Genomic DNA, 20,711 nt, shown 5'->3' on the forward strand with positions numbered 1-20,711 from the left:
ATGATAGACCACATATGGTTATCATACTTGGAAACACAGTCAACTCCCTGGACTTAGAAAGTACAATTAGGTTACTAGTGCACATGTGCCCCTTATGATGACACTCTGGAGAGAACTAATAAAGAAGTCATGTCCCCACGTGCAGAAGGGGACTTAAGGCCCAGGGCAGACTAGAGAGCCTAAGTCTTTAGGATAGAAGGGATTTAGAAATCAACCACACTGTCTCATTTTACAGAAGAGTCCTGAAGTCCCAACGTCTAGTGGTAACAAAGAACTTGCCTGTGTCCATTTTTCCAGTAATATGGAGACATACAACATGGACCCTAGATTTGACCTGCTGGCCCCCTCTCAGAGTATATAAACCAAAAGCGCTGCAAGGCTGCTCTTCCCTGCCTGGGTGACCTTCCTTCCTTGCTGCTTTCCTCTCAACACATGGGTTGGTGACCTCTGAGGGAAGATACTTACTAGACCTCTCCCTGGGGGTTTTGGTGTTGAAGACCGAGAGTGGATTGTAGCGATTAAGCGTGGGCTCCAGGAACGCCACTGGGATGGCAGCTGCTAGTGAGGCCAGACATTCTCCAAGGGCAGGACGTTGCCTAGAAACAAAGAAGTCCATTTAGAAGTGGTGTCACCCCATGCTGGCCCTGTGCATGGTGGACGAGGCCTCTTTCCTAAAATGCTTCAGGCCATCTCCCCATGGATTACTCTATTGGACATCTTGGGATCCTGGGCTCAGCAAGATTACAAGCACTTCTCCTTTCCCCATCTTTCCCTGAACACTGACCAGTGGTGTACAATGGTCTTTCCACAGGGACCCTGGTTCTTAAACCTGGTTAAGGCAATATAATAATACACTTCATAGCTCTGTTCTTCTCTTGCAGCATTTCTGAGAAGTTTCACTGTCATCCAAATTGAATTTGACCCCTTCTCTGTTCTCAAATTGTTTTGAAATCTGTGTAATCTGTGTCTATTCCCTGCTTTGGATGGAGCTGGTGTCAGCCAGTGGGAACAGGAGATAATAGGCCCAAAGCACCAAGAAGGCACAAAATAAAAGACCTGCCTTTCAAGGGAAACAACACATCCTGAAGCACATTGCTTGATTTAGAGGAAAGACCTCTAGTACCTGTTACTTCTCACAAATATTCTACACAAATATTTGAGAGTCCATCATGGATAAAGCTCTGGGTCTCGGTCTTTCTGGGAAATGAGCAACCAAACAAGAAAAATATGCTTAGGATTTCCTGTTCAGATTTCTAGTTCTCCAACTGGAAGAACTTCTGCTTGCTTGCCTGCTAGCCAAGTCAGCAAACATAAGTAATGGAACCAGCCACGGGTTGGTCAAAGCAGAGCTGGTACTGAGACAGCGCCTCCCCCTCCTGGACCTGGGTTTAGCCTTGGAGTTGTACTGGCTATTTCAGCAGATCCTTCCTGCTGGTGAGTCACACAGTGACAGTGTGCGCTGGAAGGGCCCTGTATGGGTGCTGACATCTATTGCTTTCTGATGAATGAGAGACCGGAGCCATCTGTTTTTCCGTCATCATATCTTTGTTCTGTCAGTTACTGGCATTTGATCACTGTCAGACTACACACCTGTTAGGTGAGTTACACAGGTGATGTCAGTTCCCAAATAAGGAGGAAAATGTCTTTTAACTAATACCATGAGTCCTTTGTGAGACCATGATACAAAGATAGTGGAAAATGCTGACGATAGGTCTATAATTTAAAAGTGGATGGGGCTTACAGTGTTCAAACATCTTGTTCACCTTCCTTTGTGTCTGACCAATCAGAATGAGTGCTGATGTTGTGTGCATGAAGCCCACTACACAGTCCTTGGGAGCTGAGGGTGTCAGGCTGCATCTTGGGGGATGTTATGGAACCATCATGGGGAAAACTGCCAGCTAGAGAGGGCACAATTGGAGCCAGAAGCAAATGCTTACATGCCTACCTCTGTTCTATGGAAACAAAAAGGTGTTCAGCCCTCAGGGTTCCCTTAGATCCCCCAACCAAAACCTGAACTGAAAGCTGCATTAATTGCCCTTCACTGTGATAACAGCCAACAATTCCAACAGCATCAAGAAGGCAGCACGTCAAAGTGTAGGGTCTCTGGATGTGTATAACAAGTATTTACTATGGGGTGGCTAGGGGACCCACTGCCTCCTGAGAAATAAGCCAGACTCTGACCATTAGTCTTTGTCTTCCAGAAAGTAAAAAGCTTTCTCAGAACACTGAAGCAATGCGATAAGATAACATATTTATGGTCTAATTACAAGAATTAGGATCAATGGGCAACTTCATTATAGCAAAGAAAGAGACACACTTGAATTGGCTTAAAAATGTGATCTTAATTGGTCCTGAGAAAATAACTTGGTATGACTATCTGGGGAAGAATCAGAAGCTCTAAGGGTCTAAGAACTGCTGAGAGGCAAGGGAAGTTTGCTGGACCGGAGGGAGGCGGGTGGGTGAATGAGCGAGTGGAAAACTGTCTTGGAATCCATCCCCCTCCCCCCATCTTTTGTCACCAAACCTATGAAAAAAGTCACATTTTGATTTATTTAAAGGACAATTAATATATGTGGTTTTAATTCTCATCTTCTATCTTCTTAGGCTCAACTTTTTAAGGGACTAGCTGACAGTTTGCTTAGCTGTGAAGTGTTTGAGCAGAGAACTCTAAAATCAGCCTCCAGCAATCAAGCAATCACTTCTTAGGTGATGGCACAGCCTAATCCTTGCACTGGAGGTAGGACTGAGATTCCCCATCCGGGTCTGCTCTGGGGTGAATAGCAGCCCTCAGACAGAACAGTCCTCTGTGTCCTGTGTGTCCAGCTGCAGGATGCACCGCTGCTGGACTATGAGGGAGTGAGGAGTGGGCTTCTCTGTGGGGATCTTCGGCACCACGGCCTCTCTCCTGAGCAAGTCTGTTTCAACCAACCACAGTGGCCATTGAAGAGAGATTTTACTGCCTCAGTCTTGCCTTTCTGGGAGGAGGAAAGAAGGAGCTAAGCTGTGAGGGTGAAGGAAATGCCACTGGGAGAGCACAGATGAAAGAAAATCTGGGTGAAAATCAGAATGACAAGGGGCTAAGGTCAAATCTGAGGCAAACTCAACTTGGCCCAGCAAGACGAACCTTGGAAACAGCTGGGCCTCTTTTCTTTTTCTCTCATCAAATTAAAGTCCTGATCTCACAGAGGTGGATTTCTAGAAAGTTAGTCTGATGCAAAGGAAACCTGTGGGGGCAAAAGCCAGTTTTGCAGTGTTGTGCTGCCCTGGGGGCATGCACTCCCAATGTGTTCTCTGACAAATCTGAGTCTCAACCAGCTCACAGCAGGGCGTTTTCTAGTCCAGGGTGCACAGTGATGCTAATTAGCCATTTGGCCAACAGGGATAAGCAACAGTTCTCCTTGTTTCACTGAGAAAAGTTCTGTAAAAGTAAAACCCAGAAGTCTGCCAATGACCTTGGCCCGCAGGCTCCTAGAGGCACTGAGCAAAGGCCTACAGTTAGGATGCTTCTCTGGTCATTAGCGCCCCCCCCAGGAGGCAGTGTGGGTATGCACTGAGCAGAACGAGGGCCACTGAAACAGGTCGAGCAACCAAACGGTCTGCTTGAATAATTGCTCCCTGGATATGGAACTCTCTTTTCCCCCTTCAGTTCTTACTGCCCTAGCATATACAGTATTTTTCACATGGTAAAACTTGGTCAACAGTGACAGATTAAAGAGGGTGCGATTTGTACTTCAATTTTTGTTACTTTCTAATTTGATAAGTGGCAGGCTCTCCTTGCCCATCTCTCAATTTTATTTCATTGATCCAGATCTAGCTTCTCAAATGTCTGTTGTTAGGGATCCAGACAGAGGAAGGCATCACAGTAGTAAGATGTATGTCTTGTTCGTATCTGGTGCTTTGCAATTTTGAGAGTTCCTTCACATATGTTCTAAAGGATGCCAAGGAGAGGAAGTACTATGTAGCAGAGGGGCAGAAAGGGGAGGCAGGCCACAGCTCTAGACCAGCAGTACAAGTCACCTCAGAGGTTTAGGGAAGGTGTGCAATGTTTGGTCAGAAATAATCAGTCAAAGGTGGCAGGGTAGGAAAGAATAAGTATCTCCACGGTGTGAAGGGGAGAAACAGTTTTCATTTGAAATAAAATGAAGTGTTGAAGCTTAAATCATTTTCCATGTTTCACTTCTTGACCAACCTCAAATGCTATGATTAAAGTATCTCTGCATCAAAGAAGGCAAGTATTCTCAGTGGTTAAATGCATAAGAGCCTTTACCCTTTGCTGAAAATTTGTTGAAAACTCTGTCAGTGACCTCCAGTTGTCTCAACTGGAATATTCCAAAAGAAAAGTCTCTATTTTGTTTCAGTGACTTCCTTCTCTTTACCGTCAACCCTATCACTGGGGTGTTTGGAATCTCTCCCACCCATGGTACACACACAAGATGTAGTTAGAAACCAAATATTTAGCAGTTCCCTTACAATCCTGCAGACATTCGTTAGCCAAGGAAACTTTAGCAAAAGGTGGCAGAGAAATGGTGCACTTGAAGTTTCCTCCCTAACGTGCAAAAGAAATGGGGGAAAAATTGGGAAGATATTGGGATCTTTGCTGAAATGAGAAAATGTGTGATAACATCAAGCCACAAAATATGGACCTAACCAAGTGGGGACACTGAAACTGAAACATACTTTCTGGGCTAACAGCAGAGTGTAGTCATCTCTGGAAGTAAATGAGGGGATTCTGAGGAGCTCAGAATATGATCTTGTGCTTGAAACAATGAAGGGTGGAGGTGGGGCTCGGAGACCAGCTGGGGATGCAGGATCAGGTTCATATTGCAGAGAGGCAGGCAGGACAGAGTAGGGAAAAAGTGTACATGACCCCTCCATTCAAGTGCCCTGGACTCTGAGCCTGGAGAAGCCACTGGAGGGGAGGTAGAGTAGAAGAGTGAGTAGTGACCTGTCCTATAGCTGCTGACCCAAGTCTTCTACTGGATGGAATATTACTTATTATTATTACTTATTATTATTAATATTACTTATTATTATTACTATAATATTACTTATTATTTTTAAAAATTTTATTATTTAATATTCTATTAATTTATTCATTTGACAGAGAGCAAGCACACAAGCAGGAGGAGAAGCAGGGAGGGAGAGAGAGAGAGAGAGGGAGAAGCAGACTCCCTGCCAAACAGGGAGCCCAATGTGGGACTGGATCCCAGGACCCTGAGATCATGTCCTGAACTGTAGGTAGACGCTTAACTGACTGAGCCACCACCCAGGTACCTGGCATAAACCTACTTTAATTGACTATATAAAAGCCCTATGTCTTTAGGATGTGCTAAAAATTTTACCTGTGACCTCTTACCTGGGCCACTTGCTTACTTTTGTTGGGGGAGAACCAAAGGCTAGAGGTGGATGCACCCTAGAACTAAAGGCACTGTGGGTAGAGTGAGGGAGTCCTGAGCCAGCTTGTTAGCTATGAAGCTGGATGATGTTTCTTCCCCATAAACTCCTTCAACACACACACACACACACACACACACACACACACACACACACGTGCACAATGCTCCTTTCCACTCTTGAGCACTAGCAATGTAGCTAATGAACAAGAAATAGTTGAGAAACATGGTTCTGAGGGAGAATTATCCAGGGAAAAATACATAAAAATTTGTTTCAATACATTCACAGAAAATAAGGAAACTAAAGAGAGTCAGGAACATGGAGAAAGTTTGAGAAATACCTTCTAAACCCCAAATAGGAAAGATCAGGTAGCTAAAAGTTACTTGGGAGAAAGGGAGAAATGTGGAAGGTTAAGAAAAAGCCAACAAATACAACCTCTTCCTAAATAACAGTAGGCGGAATAAACTCCACAATAACATAATAAAGTGAAAGATTTGTAAAAAAAAGGAAGACCCAATTCTGAACACTGAGGGGGCATATTAAGTTCTGAGAAGCAGAGGGGGCTGATACAGAATAAGTAATCCTGGAACATATTATAGAACTTAATGAGCTTCAAGACTGAAGAAGGAATCCAATGAACAGCCAGCTTCTCCCCTCCCACTGCAAAGTCATGTATAAGTCAGCAAACAACCTGGCCTGGGGCATCGTCAGAACACAAAGAAGCAAAGTCTATATATGCTTCTGCGGGGGAAAAAATTATGACCCGAGGATTTTATACCACAGAAATTGTTCAAAAGTCGAGGGGGAATATTCCAAAATATGCAAGGATTCAAGAGTATCTAAGAACTCTTACAGAGCCAAGTACTTAATGATGAATCTGACCAACCAAGACACAAATCAAAATAAAAAATTTGGAATGGGAAAATCATGGTTTAAAAGGATTGGCTATTTGGTGAAACCTTACAACACAAACTAAGGTAAACAACCCAGAAAATTTTGGTCCTAGAATAGAATGTAAATGTTATTATATAAAGATTTTATTTATTTATTTGACAGATATCACAAGTAGGCAGAGAGGCAGGCAGAGAGAGAGAGGGAAGCAGGCTCCCCGCTGAGCAGAGAGTCTGACGCAAGGCTCGATCTCAGGATCCTGAGATCATGACCTGAGCTGAAGGCAGAGGCTTTAATCCACTGAGCCACCCAGGTGCCCCAGAAATTATTATTTTAGAGAGAGAGAGAGAGAAAGAGAGAGCAAACACATGCACACGCGTGTATGTGTGTGAATGGGGAGAACTGGGGGGGAAGGGCAGAGAGAGAGAGAGAGAATCTTAAGCAGGCTCCACACCCAGTGCAAAGCCCAATGCAGGGCTCAATCCCACAACTCTGAGATCATGACCTGAGGCAAAATCAGTAGTTGGATGCTCAACTGAGCCACTCAGGTGTCCCCATTTTAAGAAACTATATAGCAAAAAAGGAGATGTAGAAAGGAATAAAAGTGTACTAAACTTGCTTACCTTATTAAAGTAGAAAGGTAATGATTATTTTATCTAAATAACAAATCTAAAAGCTGGAGTAGAATGAAAAAGGAATTCAGTTTTTAACTTCATCCAACAGGACAAATTTGCAAAGCAATATGGATATTATGATCCTACATGTATACAAATGTACATGTGTAGAAAATATCTGGAATGACATATACAAAATTGTTAATAGTGGTTTCCTTTGGGAATTGGATCAGCTTATTCAGATTCAAGATTTCTGAATTGCATTTCTGCTACCAAAATGTGCACTTGTTTAAAACTATAGCTAATCTGACAGTTGGAGAGGATGTGGAGAAAGGGGAACCCTCTTATACTGTTGGTGGGAATGCAAGTTGGTGCAGCCACTTTGGAAAACAGTGTGGAGATTCCTTAAAAAATTAAAAATATAGCTTCCCTATGACCCTGCAATTGCATACTGGATATTTACCCCAAAGATACAGATGTAGTGAAAAGAAAGGCCGTCTGTACCCCAATGTTCATAGCAGCAATGGTTACAGTCACCAAACTGTGGAAAGAGCCACAGTACTTCAACAGACGAATGGATCAGAAGATATGGTCCACAGATACAATGAAGTATTACGCCTCCATTAGAAAGGATGAATACCCAACTTTTGTATCAACATGGATGGGACTGGAGATTATGCTGAGTGGAATAAGTCAAGCAGAGAGAATCAATTATCATATGGTTTCACTTACTTGTGGAGCATAAGGAATAACACGGAAGATATTGGGAGAAGGAGGGGAGAAGTGAGTTGGGGGAAATCTGAGGGGGAGACGAACCATGAGAGACTGTGGACTCTAAGAAACATACTGAGGGTTTTGGAGGGGAGAGGGTGGGAGGTTAGGTGAGCCTGGTGGTGGGAATTATGGAGGGCATGTATTGCATGGAGCACTGGGTGTGGTGCATAAACAATGAGTCTTGGAACACTGAAAAAATAAACTAAGTTTAGAAAAAAAAAAACCTAACTAAAGCTAATCTGACAACTGAGAATGGCAAAGGTCCAGTACTGTATCACATAGAAACCCATTAAACACTAAAGTAAGAGTCTCATGTCCCTTGAGCTTTTAGGCAAGCTTTAACCACAGAGACTCTGGAAGCTATCTGGAAGCTGTGATTTTGAAGAAACAGACATTTTGTCAGCGTTTTTTGTTTTTTGTTTTTTTTTTTGTTATTAGCACATGATTTAGCTTGGCTATACAGTATTCCTTCTCCAATCACATACATTTACTGGCTCTCTGTTAAAAAATAAAATTCAACTGAGTGAGTCTGAAGATCTCATGGTCTTTAGGTGATTCATGAATCTGGCAACATTCCATCTAGCAAGTACTGGGGTGCTTGGAGGAGATGGTACAAAATGGAAAGTTTTTATAGGAAGAAGAGTGGGGCAACAAAGTTATAAGCCAAGAAAAAAAAAAAAAAGGTTTTTCCAGGCTAGGTAGCTTTCCCTTAAGGGGAAGAGTTGGAGGTCTTATCCTACAGATGACCTCATCTTCCTTTAGGGGATGGAGAGGGCCCTTGTGACAGATTACATCATTGGCACCTATGAGAAAACTCCTGACTTACCAGTTAAGATTTAGATTTCTGCAGGAGGTTAAAACTGCAATTGGGGGGGCACCTGGGTTAAGTGTCTGCCTTTGGCTCAGCTCATAATCCTGGGATCATGGTCCTGGGTTTGAGCCCACATGGGGCTCCCTGCTGAGCAGGGAGTCTGCTTCTCTCTCTGTCTCTGCCCCTCCCGCTGGCTCATGCTCTCTCTTGTTCTCCCATGCGCTCTCTCAAATATATAAATAAAATCTTGAAAAACGAAACTAAATGAAACTGCCATGAGATTAGGTATTAAGCCCTGCTTTTGGTGACTTGGCCTGGCCCAAGTAACGCCAGTTAGGGCCTGTGGTTTTCTTTTCAACATAGTTCTACCGAAGTCATAAATCGCACTAGCTTCATTACATTTTAATATTGCCATAAACATTTAATAACCTAGGTTCAAAATCACCACCCCATTTCAGTGAGCATTTTGACTTTGCTGTACTGAAAAGATGTTAAGTGCTGAAAGATGGTAAGCAACATTTTTCTAAGCCTTGCACGTGTGAGCCTCTTTTGTTCACTAATTACCTTTCAACGTAGATATTCTTTCCAGTCCCAAGGGAGTAGAGGCTGCACAGTATGTGGTAGCATGAAATCTGCACATCGCCTACTGGAAAGAACAGAGAAGAGCAGTCATTATCATGCTTCAATCCCAATGCTTCACCTCAGGCACAAGGAGAGGGTCCGCCAACAGAAAACAAGCGCTGGCATCACCCAGGAGCTACACAGAGTGTGCGCATGCACCCCGCATTGGCACCTTGTGATACAGTCCCCTTCTCCCCAGATGCTGCTTACTGAACTGGGGGACAACCCATTGACAGGAGAACACCCTCCACTGAGATATCTCTGCTGCTTTGCCGGCTTTTGATGTGAATCTCATCGTTTTTCAGGAAAAGACATCATTTGACCAAGGAGATCCATATGGGATTTTTTTTTTTTTTTCCCAACAGAGGGAGCCATGAAGGTTAAGTTTGAGGTATAGTAGTACTTCCTTTCTCTGAAAGGAAGAATGCAGGAAATCTGAGGTTTGACTGAGTCTTTTGTTAATTTCCTAGGAAGATATGTTGAATGTCCCTACCTCTTTAGAGACAGACCAAAATTTCTCATGTCCACCTGTCCCAAGTTCTATGATGGACATTTTTCAAGAAACAAATTATATCATGATTGTGCCAGGTTTCCTGAGGGAAGGGGATGTTCCACTTGGGGATCTACAGAGTTGAATCCATCAGCTACATGCCGCTTCCATGTCTGGAACTCAGAATAAAGCAGGGACTAATTGAACATAAGGAGAACTAATTTAATTTTTAGGTTTTCAACAAGGAAGGGCATTCTTTCTATGATGTGAAATAATGAGTTCGGATGTTCTCCCATCCCTTTGACCACCCCCAAGGAAATAACTGATTTTCAGTTGTTCAGGGATATAGAAGTCACAGCATCAACTATCAACAGTTTGTTAAACTGAATTAAATGACATGCCAACATTTAAAGTGTGAAATTGAGCTCGGTGGCAAAATAGCTGCACTAAGTGGCTATATGTGGTACTAAATGGAAAGTGAAATAAAACCAACTAACTACGGTCTTCTTCTGAAGGCTCAGATAATGAAAGGTTTGTGGCTTTCATTTGCTCCTGGTATCCAATGAATAAATTAGGCTTCTTAACAGGGAAAGTGGTATCTGAAAAACCCTGGGAGCGAACCTATATCCCCTGCTGGATTACTCAGATAACCTTTTCAAATTAAGTGGGAACACAATGGCTGACAGCTAAGCCAGTGGGTGGAAAATTCTGGTCCTGAATAATAGTGGGGGAAAGATGAAATATTATATACTCAAATTGGAGGATTTCTGCTCCTCTAAGTATTTATTACTTCATTTTTAAACCTAAGAAGTATGGAATAATTATCTCTCTGTTCTATTTTCAAGGTCAACTCAAGTGAATGAGTCACACGCTTCTGATCTGGGGCCCTCTGTGCACAGAAGTCCATGGTAGACAGTAATAGGACTCACAGAGTAAATCCACCCCGAACTGATGCTGAGCAACGTGCTCAAAGATGGACGTCAGGATGGGGAGCAGAGCCACCGTGGTATAGTTAATATTCTGAGACACGCCTTTAATCTGTGTTCTGGAATGGGTAAACTTCCCCAGCTTCAGGTTTTCCGAAGTCTTCTCTAAGTCTTCTGCAGCATTTTCAAAGAATGCTCGTAACCCGGCCTTGACCAGCTCTGAGCCTGACTTCATGACAGTCCTGTAAGCAAATGATGTTCAAGACCAGAAGCATAATCATAATCTAAACCTTTGGCCTAAACCCCCTTCTTGTAGCTGGTGACTTGCAGTTTAATCCAGGCAGGCATTCAGCACTCCAGTCAACTAAAAACACTGAGTCAGAAGCGGAGAGAACAGTTAGCATCTAGGGAATCACCTGGATCACACAATCCCAAGGCGGGGGGGCGGGGAGGGGACAACAGGATGGTGTTCTCTGTTGGATGGCATTAGCACTCCACTCTTTGGGAAATACAGGGGAGGGTTTAGAATGAATGATTTTAGTCATCCCTTATCAATATAGTATCTCAGCTGGCTATATTCTTCCATAAATATCTAACTAAAAGGAAAGAGAGGTGAGGTTTTCTTAGAGTTAATTAGGGGATAAGCTACTTTTATAAGGAGTAGCTGGAAATATTAGCTCTCCCATGATGCAGGACCTCTTAGAGAGAAGAAAGAAGTCAAGTGAAGTTTAGATATCCATTAGCTTGCAGGGATGTCTTAGCTTGGAGAAGGGGAGATAAGCAGGACAGAAAGCGCCCTTTAAAACAGAGAGCTTTTGGGCGGAGGGTATGTGCTATGGTGAGTGCCGTGAATTGTGTAACACTGATGATTCACAGATCTGTACCCCTAAAACAAATAATACATTATATCTTAATTAAAAAAAGAATATAAAAATTTCAAAACAAACAAAACAGGAAAACCAGACAGCTTCATCAGACTGCTGGAAAACAAAAACAAAAACTATAGAAATGTGCCCTGTGGGAATAGAGATTAGCCTCCCCTTAAAACTATTTTTTAAAACTTGCAATTGGAACAAAGCTTACAACTCAACTATTATTTTCCATATTTCGACATCTTATTCACAAGATTATGACAGGCTTGCTTCAAGGACAGATGCTTTGTATCTACAGCATTTTCAAGATAATCAACCAACCAGAAAAATAAAAACAAAGAAATGAACTCAGTGAGGCTTGCTCCTAATCTGTAAGGAATCATGAGCTATCTTTGTAACTTTCTAGACTTGGGTTTTGTCAGGAATGATTATCAAACATGCCGACCTGTGTTTTTAAAAGAAAAAAAGGCAGGGAATTCTCTCCCAAGACCGTCCACATGCTCCTGGGAGTAAAGATTCCTCTTCCCAGCTGCAAGGGATCTGAATCCCTTGAGATGCCTTGACCTGATGGTATGGATTTGTGCTGTCCTAATATCACCATGTTGGTTTCTTGTTTTATGGGTTTAGGCCCCTCAAATCCCTTTAATTATCCTTAACATGATTTTGGTAACCATTCGTAGTTTGTAGTAGATTTTCATCTTGTGGCCAGTCCTTCAGCTGGTTTCTCTCTTCTGTATACAGTTTTGGGAAGCGTGTCCTCCTCCCAACTGTGACAAGGGGCTCTGCTTGACGAGTGTGTTCAAGAAAGCTCCCTGTCTGTCCTTGTTACTCCTTCTCTTCCTCCTCTCATCAGATCAGTTATGTTTATATTACCACAACTTACACATACATGTGTTAAGACTTCCTTCCCTTTCAGCCATCTTATCTGCAAGATCCTCACGCCATGGGTTCAAACCCATCTTTGTCTCTGATCTTTTAATCACACTTCGCTACCCTCCCTCCGCGGCTGCTTGGGATTCAGAGCACTATGGATACTTACAGCCCCAGGATACTTACGGCCCCGCCACCCATCAGGCAGCTCGCTTTCTTTTTTGTGTGGAGAATGAGGGACAAAGTGGCACTTTACGCTATTATATATTTTATCTTCTGAAAGATGAATTTCTCAGGAAGGGAAGACAAGAATTGATCAAATGCTCAGCTTTTAGTGTGCAGTACGTGTCATGACAGTGGCTCTCCATCACGTGAGCAGAGAGATGAAGAGTGCTAATGTCAGGGGAAGATTCATCTCCCTCCTGTCTGCCCTCCCCTCCCCAGCTCCTGCAGAGCAGCAACGTGTCTTCTCAGCCAAGAGAGGGTCAGAGAGGGAGTCTTAAGAAACTACTGGAAAACACCGAGCAGACTTACCTTGTGTCAAGTGTCTGAGCTAAGATGTGAAGACAGCTCACCATTGTAGTAGAATCGCTCCCTAGAACCAAAAATATCACCAGTGACTCCCCAAACCCTCAGCCTGTCTTTTAAATGCGATCTTAAGATGCACAAACTGCAGACCAACGTAATTAACCACCAACACACAGAGTGCCAGACCTATGCGCGGGAACAGTGCATTTATCTCTGGCCTGACACGTCTGCTGTTTGATGGATGTTAGAGGCAGAGCTTAAAACATTCACTGGTGTGGAAAATTTGAGCTGTTAAGGGGTAGAGAGGTCATTTATCATACTTCAGACCAATTTTCTATGGCAAATTTAGGTGACACCTTCGTCCTAAGGCTCAGGTTGTCCAGAGGCACCCGTCATGAAGGCAAAAATGCCAAGTTACGGATAATTATAGGGAGGAGCGTGGCTTTCAGCAATACTTCTCTTCACTTACCAAAGAGGGAAATCCTGTGTCGAACAAGAGCAGCGAGTTTGCAGAAGAGGCTGAAGCAGAAAAGAAGGCGAGTGGGAAAAGCACAGAAATCCGAGGACTGGTTTGTACCCACCCGCCCCCAGGCCCCCACGCTTTATAACAAGGAGCACAGAATGGATCTCTAGGCACATTCACTGTGTTCCCCTACAAGGCTCCCCTAGACCACACTAGGAAAATGTGTGCTCCCTGTCGTCTTGTTTGAGAATCATGAAGTCACCTTGGAGGCAGCCCCGACCTTGCAGGAAATAATCCTTCCACGACAACTGCAGGATTCAGCAGTGAGCAGGTTATCGCAAACCATCCTCACATACAGAGTCTTATGTGCTGATATATTTGTCTGCCTGACATTCGGGAATAAATGAGGATTCCGACAGGGATTGTGCTTTTTCCACCATTGCAACAGACTGCAAACCATTTTTCAGCCTTCGCTGGGGGTGGGAAGATTTAGTTGGGAGGTGGGCAAGTTGGTGGGAACAAAAGATTAATGGTTCAGGGATGGGAGACACTGTGTTGGACAAAACCATTTTAGGAAATTGGTTTTCTCTCTTGTTTCCTATTAGTCTAAGGGTCCGATTGAAGGGCTGTCCTAGCTGTGCCCCTCCCTGGAAGCTGGGAAACCCATCTGCTAAGCATTTAGTGCTTTTCGACCCTACCCCTGCTTTCAGCCATCTTTTCTATCATGGAACCCTTTGGAGGTCCAGCTGTGCCTTAGCATCTGCTTTCCGTGGTGTCTGGTAGAGAGTCTTGTGCTGTTAGGAAAGAGCTCTGTAAATGCCTCTGAACACGCCACTGATGGGCCCTTACCCACTACAGCCATGATGTGACCTGTACTGCCAATGGCTCTGGGGAGGAGAACGCTCAGAAGTCTGACCCTATCTGACACTGGCCCAGTTAGGCAAGAACTTTGTGATGCCTTCAGCAAGCAGTCCTTCCTGGTGGAACACAGAGGGGAAGGAGACTAAAAACACCAGCTCCGGGCCAAGGGCTTCCCAAGCTGAGACTAAGCTGAAGTCCTTCCCAGCTTCTCATTCGTAACTTGTGGGCTTCCTGACCCACACGGGCCAGAAGTCTTTTCAGGAACAGCTCGGACGGAGAAGAAATACATCTTGAGTGTTGGCAGAGAGCAAAACTCGCTCACCTGTATGTACTGAAGAGTTGAATCACTCTACTGTACACCTGAAGCTAATAATACACTACACTTTGTTAAAGGGCTAGAATTTAAATAAAGACTTAAAAAAAAAAACAACCCTAAACTTGCTCACCTTTAAATGCTTTTTAGTGAATGCCCTGATTTTACTGAGCTGTCTACTAGACAATCACAGCTGAAGTCCCCTGTGGGCAGTCATTTATTTCTGCAGTGAGATAAGCTGGAAACCCTGGCCTAGAGCTTCAGAGAACTCAGAGTTAGTTAACAGAAACTTGACAGCCTGCTAGTGTGATTAAATAGGGACTGCTTTTTTGCTCTTCCCTTTGTGTCCCCTTTTAAAAGAGCTATGTATTTGATTAAAAAAAAGTAAAATCATGGACTTGCGGGAGGAGGGAGAGCCTGGAGGAACAGGAGACCCACAGCTCTGCCGTGACTAGCTGGGCTGTCCTGGTGAAGCTGCATAACCACTCTGGGCCTTGGTTTTCTCATCTCTAAGTAGAGAGTAATCACAAGATCCTCTTAGTTTTTAGAATTAGGGGCTGATCAATGCTGTTATTTCTGGTGAAATGCTTCAAAGCAGACACATGCTCTGTATAAATACAAAGTAACATTTTTCTAACCAAAGCAGATGGTGGAGTTGTTTGATCCTAATATTAACAGGGTTCTGCTTGCTGTCAGCAGGGCTTGCCCAGGCATGCCAAAGCCAGGACCTGAGGTTTTCAAAGGCCCCTTCCTGGCCCCCCAAGGAGCAAATAAATGCACTGTTCTTAGCCCAGTGTTACAGAGTTCCCCCGTGCCTCCCCATTTCAGAATTTGCAAGTGACAAATCAAAGGGACCACAGGGCAGAGAGTATGGTAGCCCTGGTGAATGGCAGCAAATCAGAAGAGGTGCAGTGGTGGAGAAGGGCGTGGACAAGAGGGGTCTGGAGGTGTGAACACATTTGGTGCAGACGCTACTGCTTCTGTGGGAGGGCAGCAAGCACACTGATGGTTCTGGAAGCTATTTGCAAGGCTGATCAGATGCAGGTTGCCTTCCAGCCGTGACAAATGGTGACTGGCTGAACAAATGTTACATTTCCATGAATTAACAATCTCACAAAAATAGATGAGGAAGACAGACACACCTGCCCTCTGTTGGATTATCTGAATATCTCACTTTGCCTCTCATTTCCTGAACTTCTTACAAAATACACCAGTGCGTCCTGAAAATATTTAGGCAATCTTTGGTCAGCAACGGGTGTTAAGTGTATCTCATTTTGATAGCATGGGCTCCTCCTTTCTTGATAAATGAGAAGAGGTAATGACTGCAGAACAAATGGAATTCCACATGGATAGAGAGGACTTTCATTCTTGCCCTAACTTACTACTACCGGGTCACTTTGGGCACCAACATGCACCTGACCAAACCTCAGTGTCTTCATCTACAAAATGGAGAGAATATACAGGTGTTTCTTCGAGCATGGTGATGTTTCACAATGATGTGCAAGAGTTACTGCCCACTGGTGTAGGGATGAAAACAGCTCACTGTTAGCTTTGCGCTTAATAAATGTTAGCTAAATCCTGAGACTAACTATCATCACAAGGATGGTGGCATTTAATGGGTGGGCCTTTATAAATTATCTTGTATACTGTCCACCATCAATGGCTACTAGGGAAAGACTTAACTGCTTCTATCATAATTCTTTACTCTTTGCCATTTAGACATCTACCTCATTCCCTGTCATTCTCAATCCAATCTGGAGAAGACCAGAGGCATGGTGGAACCCATCTTTTAGTCTGATCAGAAAGCAACCTCTTTGCTCTCCTCTGTCTTGAAGTATTGACATGTTATGTCTAGTGTAATGAGAACAGAGGCTGGTGTTCCTGAGGAACATTTTTCTTTTCCTATTAGGAATTTAAATTGAATTGTGTTGCTCTGGATTTCAAATATCGGATCATCCACAACAGGACTTTTAAGATTGAATTCTTTAAAACAAATTTAAACTGAAAAAGCCTGATAAGAATACGATTGAAAACAGCATTAATCTGTTTCTTCTCAATGTTGTGTGTTTGCTTGTTCAAGCTTCAGGACTGACTTTGCATTTTTTCTAAATGTTATTTCAGGATAAAAGTTGATCTGAGTATATAAATTTTTCCCAAGCCCTACTGATACCTCCAAACAGCACACTTCTCTTGGTTGCCCAAATAATTCACAGATAAATATGAATATAATTACTTTCAAAACCAACATAACCAAAACCTCTGGGCTAACAATCATTGGGCCACAGTTCATTTCTCTGAAAGAGTCACCATTCAGTCTCCAGGAATCTGGGGTTTTATACAATGCACATTGCCACCATGACTTTCTCTTTTGTAGACTCACCTGGCCACCATTTCTTTCTCCTTATGAGAGGCATAGCCGCTGCTGCTAAGGGGCTTCAGAGGGGATGACAGGAAGTAGAGGTGGTGATTGGTGAAGTACTGGTCAACCAGTGGGAGGAGAACCTGGAAAATCCACCATAAATTAATTTCTAGGAAGCTAACCAAAGCCCCTCCTTTGGTTCCTTTGAAAAGTTCATTTCTTGTGAGCAAAGAGCCTCTGAACATAGGTCCTGGAATTTCTAGGAAACTCTACCTGGTGCATGGAAGTTTCCAACACATTTTCCTCTCATACACACCTCAAACCAGAGGCCCTAGGAATATGGGAATGGAGATGGCTACTGATGAAGGGTCACAAGAAATATGCATACGGCTGAGTCAGAATTTTCAGGAGAATCCAGGGGTACATCTGTGTTTAGTCATGCCTTCTTGGGCACAGCTTCCAATAGGATCACTTGGGGCCTGGCCTTGTACTACCAACCTTGAGCCTTCTGTCTTTGCTTCTCAGGCAGTTACCCCAAGGCCTTGCATGCATTCAGTCCTCTGAGTAGGGTTCTATAGCAAAGACTGCTCACTGATACCCAAAATCATTCTTCCCTTTTCTCTTAGCAACAGAAACCCCCATGTTTTACCTGGGCATGGGGTCACCCAGTCAGAGAATGCATTACCCAGACTCCCTGGCAGCTAGGTAGATCTAAAAATGACAGAGTTTCAGCCACTGGGAAAGAACTTCAAGCGAGAAGCAGCTTGTCTTCCTCTCTCCTTTTCCTCTTTCCCACAGATGTGGTACAGGTGAGCCCACCTGGACCACACTGACAGACAGCACAGCTTAGGAGATGGTGGAGCACTGGAAGAAGTTTCTGGGTCCCTGGGATGATGGTGTGGAGCAGAATGGGCTGCCTGCCTCCTCAGACCACCCACCTGCCTGTGGACTGTTCCACAACAGAGAAACACAAGCCCATCTCATCGAAGCCACTGGAGTTTCAGGTATCTTTGTGAGATGAACTTAACTTGCACCCTAAATTGTACAGATTCTAAGAAGAAAGTAGTTTGGTTAAATGTAAGGAATCACTTACTTTGGCAAAGAATTTGATCTCCTGGTCGTGGGGAGACTTTTCTGTTTTTCCACTGCTGACAATGGCCTCTACAAAGACAAAGGTAACACAAAGTTGGCCACAGTTAAAGGAAACAAAACCCAAAACAGTCATAGCATTTTAGAAACAGAGCGGCTTTTCTGAGGGCCATGGAAGGGCCATTTGATTTCACAGAGTATCTTCTGTTTTACAAAGGACTTTCCAACTGTGCTGGTGAGTTGTGTCTCATGTCAATTCTCTCAGCTGTTTCCCTACCCTTTCCTCCACTTTAGTGATGAGAAAGGAGCTTCAGAGAGGTTGAGTCATATGCCCACAGTCACAAAGCAAAACAATGGAAGAGTTACAATAGGATGGGTTATATGAAAATGACAAATGGCTCAATCAAACCCTGAAACCAAGGATGAATCAGATTTTTTTTTTTTTTAAAGAGGGGGACAAAATCTCAGACATCATTTCCCCCCTCAAAACCATACGACGTCTAAATGAATCACGAACAGCTATAGTAGGAAAGCATCATCCCTTGGTAAAGGAATACCACATTGTTTTTGAGAGTACAAAATATTAAGGGAAGCACACATTTGGGGGGGTATGTCACAATGATACTTACCCAAATGGGCAATAAACTCTTGGGCGGAATCAACATATTTCAGGATCTTCTTCAAAAATTTATAGGCAAACCTCTTTTCCATGGAGGAGGCATCCAGCTCCATATCCTTCACACCTCTAGGTTGGAAATGGGTAAACCCCAGGAAGTAACAGAGATGACTATGTGACTTTGGAGCATCAGCAATCTTATCTGTGTTTTCTTTACTTTCCAAACGTTAATGGCTATTCTGGTTTAGTGACCTGATTAGTCGTCTCACTGATAACCCCTTGCACTTGGAACCTGCCTCTGGGAGCATTCAACACCTGCGCTAAAATAAGATCTGAAAAGATTTTTCAAAATATCTTCTTTATCATTCATTCAACAAATATCGAGCAGGGGATCAATCAGAGAAGAAAACAAAGTCCCTGCTTCTGTGGAACCTATACGTGTGTTGTAAATAGACACACATACTACATAAACCGAAGTATAAATCATGTGGGATGCGAGAAGCTAATTAGCATTATGAAAAAAAGAAAAATCAAGCAGTACGAAAAGGCCCAAGAGAGGATGAACGGGGAAGGCAGTCAGTGCTGGTTTCATGGAGAGAGGACACTGCAGTAAAGGTTTGGAGAAGGTGAAGAGGTGAGCCATCTGGACATCTGGGGAAAGAACTTTCCAGGCATATGGAGTGGTGGTGCAAAGATCCTGAGGCAGAAGCATGCATGCTGAGTTGAAGGGATATGCTAGTGTGGATGGAGGGGAAGTGAGAAGCATGAGGTGGTTAGTATATCATTAGGGGCCTATGGGCCATCCTCAGAATTTGGCTTTGGCTCTGAAATGGGAAGCTATGGAAAGTTCTGACCAGGGGAATGACTTACATTATAAGAGGATTACTTTAGTTGCTAGGTTTAAAACTGACTATGGGGGATAAGTGTTGAAGTAGGGGGCCCGGGGTAGAGGCTCTTTCAGGAAAGATGGTGACGGCATGGAAAGGGTGTAAAAGGGTTAGATTCTGGATATCTTTTAAAGGTAGAACCGGGTGCCTGGGTGGCTCAATGGGGTAAAGCCTCTGCCTTCAGCTCAGGTCATGATCTCAGGATCCTGGGATGGAGGCCCTGCATCGCATCGGGCTCTCTGCCCAGCAGGGGGCCTTCTTCCTCCTCTCTCTCTGCCTGCCTCTCTGCCTACTTGTGATTTCTGTCAAATAAATAAATAAAATCTTAAAAAAAAAATTAAAAAAAAAAAGGCAGAACCATCAGGATTTCCTGAAGGATTGGATATGGGTCAGGGGAAAAGAGCAAAGGTTTTGGCTTGAGCATCAGGAAGAATGGGCTGCCATGGAGAGATGGAGAAGCTGAGGATGGAACAGTTCAAGAGGTGGGTGGTGGGAAATGAGTTCTCCTCCCTGATGGGCTCTTGCTTCCTCGTCTGCACACCCAAGCGCCCTCCGTGGGGTCTGGCACAAGGTCATTATAGCTACTAGGATATGTTTGCTGAATTCAATGATCTTTTCCCTTTCCCTCTCATCTCCTTGAGTTCTTTTTTAGTTGTGGGAAAGAGGAATTTTTCATTTCTGTGAGCAAGTTATTTATCAGCATATCACAGTACACATTCCCCTGGGTGTTAAGACCAGGATTAAAATGACCAAGGGAGTATTTCTCAAATGCTTCCCCAGAGGCAGTCTCCTGCTGTCTGACCTTTCCTGCTTGACAATATGGCAAATAAGTTTTGTTATTTTTTCATATGGGCTACAATAGATAAATAGATTTTTATTTATTTTTTAATTAATTTATTTTTTGCCATTCAGTGACAAAATTCTGTAGGACACTGAAAGAAGAAACAGCAGCTGGCTCAGCAAATATTTCTTTTAGGGGGAATGGCTCTATCAGAATAGGAACACTGACTTGTGTTTCACCCTTCAAGGGACTCAGCAAGCATGACCCATGGAGCACAGCCCACTACCGTCATCAGACCAGCATGGAAACAGGTTCTACCTTTAAGACTTAAGCAGCTAAGGCCACACTCACTGATAACCCTCCTCTAGATAATTCTGACAGACCTAAGTCTGAGATAAAAGGTCTCAGGAATCCTGATGGACTGGAGTTGCTCCTTCCAAAGAATCAGTTCTCTTCATTCAAACACTGCTTATGTCAGTTAGGTATACTATTGTTATTATGTAATTAAATAGCGTATAAAACAACAAGAGTGTGAAGAGGACCACTGGTTC

At 43.5% G+C, this 20,711-nt stretch overlaps 1 protein-coding gene across 1 annotated transcript in view; it reads right to left on the reverse strand.

Annotated features, from left to right (window-relative positions):
- RYR3 (ryanodine receptor 3) overlaps positions 1 to 20,711 on the reverse strand; it is a 355,591-nt gene that overhangs the window by 72,000 nt on the left and 262,880 nt on the right. Inside the window, 8 exon segments of the mRNA XM_059372112.1 lie at positions 466 to 596; positions 9,049 to 9,130; positions 10,525 to 10,763; positions 12,798 to 12,858; positions 13,261 to 13,310; positions 16,809 to 16,930; positions 17,881 to 17,948; positions 18,506 to 18,621. Of these exon segments, the coding sequence (XP_059228095.1) occupies positions 466 to 596; positions 9,049 to 9,130; positions 10,525 to 10,763; positions 12,798 to 12,858; positions 13,261 to 13,310; positions 16,809 to 16,930; positions 17,881 to 17,948; positions 18,506 to 18,621 (869 nt within the window).

The sequence above is a fragment of the Mustela nigripes genome, chromosome 13, assembly GCF_022355385.1.
Source record: "Mustela nigripes isolate SB6536 chromosome 13, MUSNIG.SB6536, whole genome shotgun sequence".
NCBI classification, from domain to species: Eukaryota; Metazoa; Chordata; class Mammalia; order Carnivora; family Mustelidae; genus Mustela; species Mustela nigripes.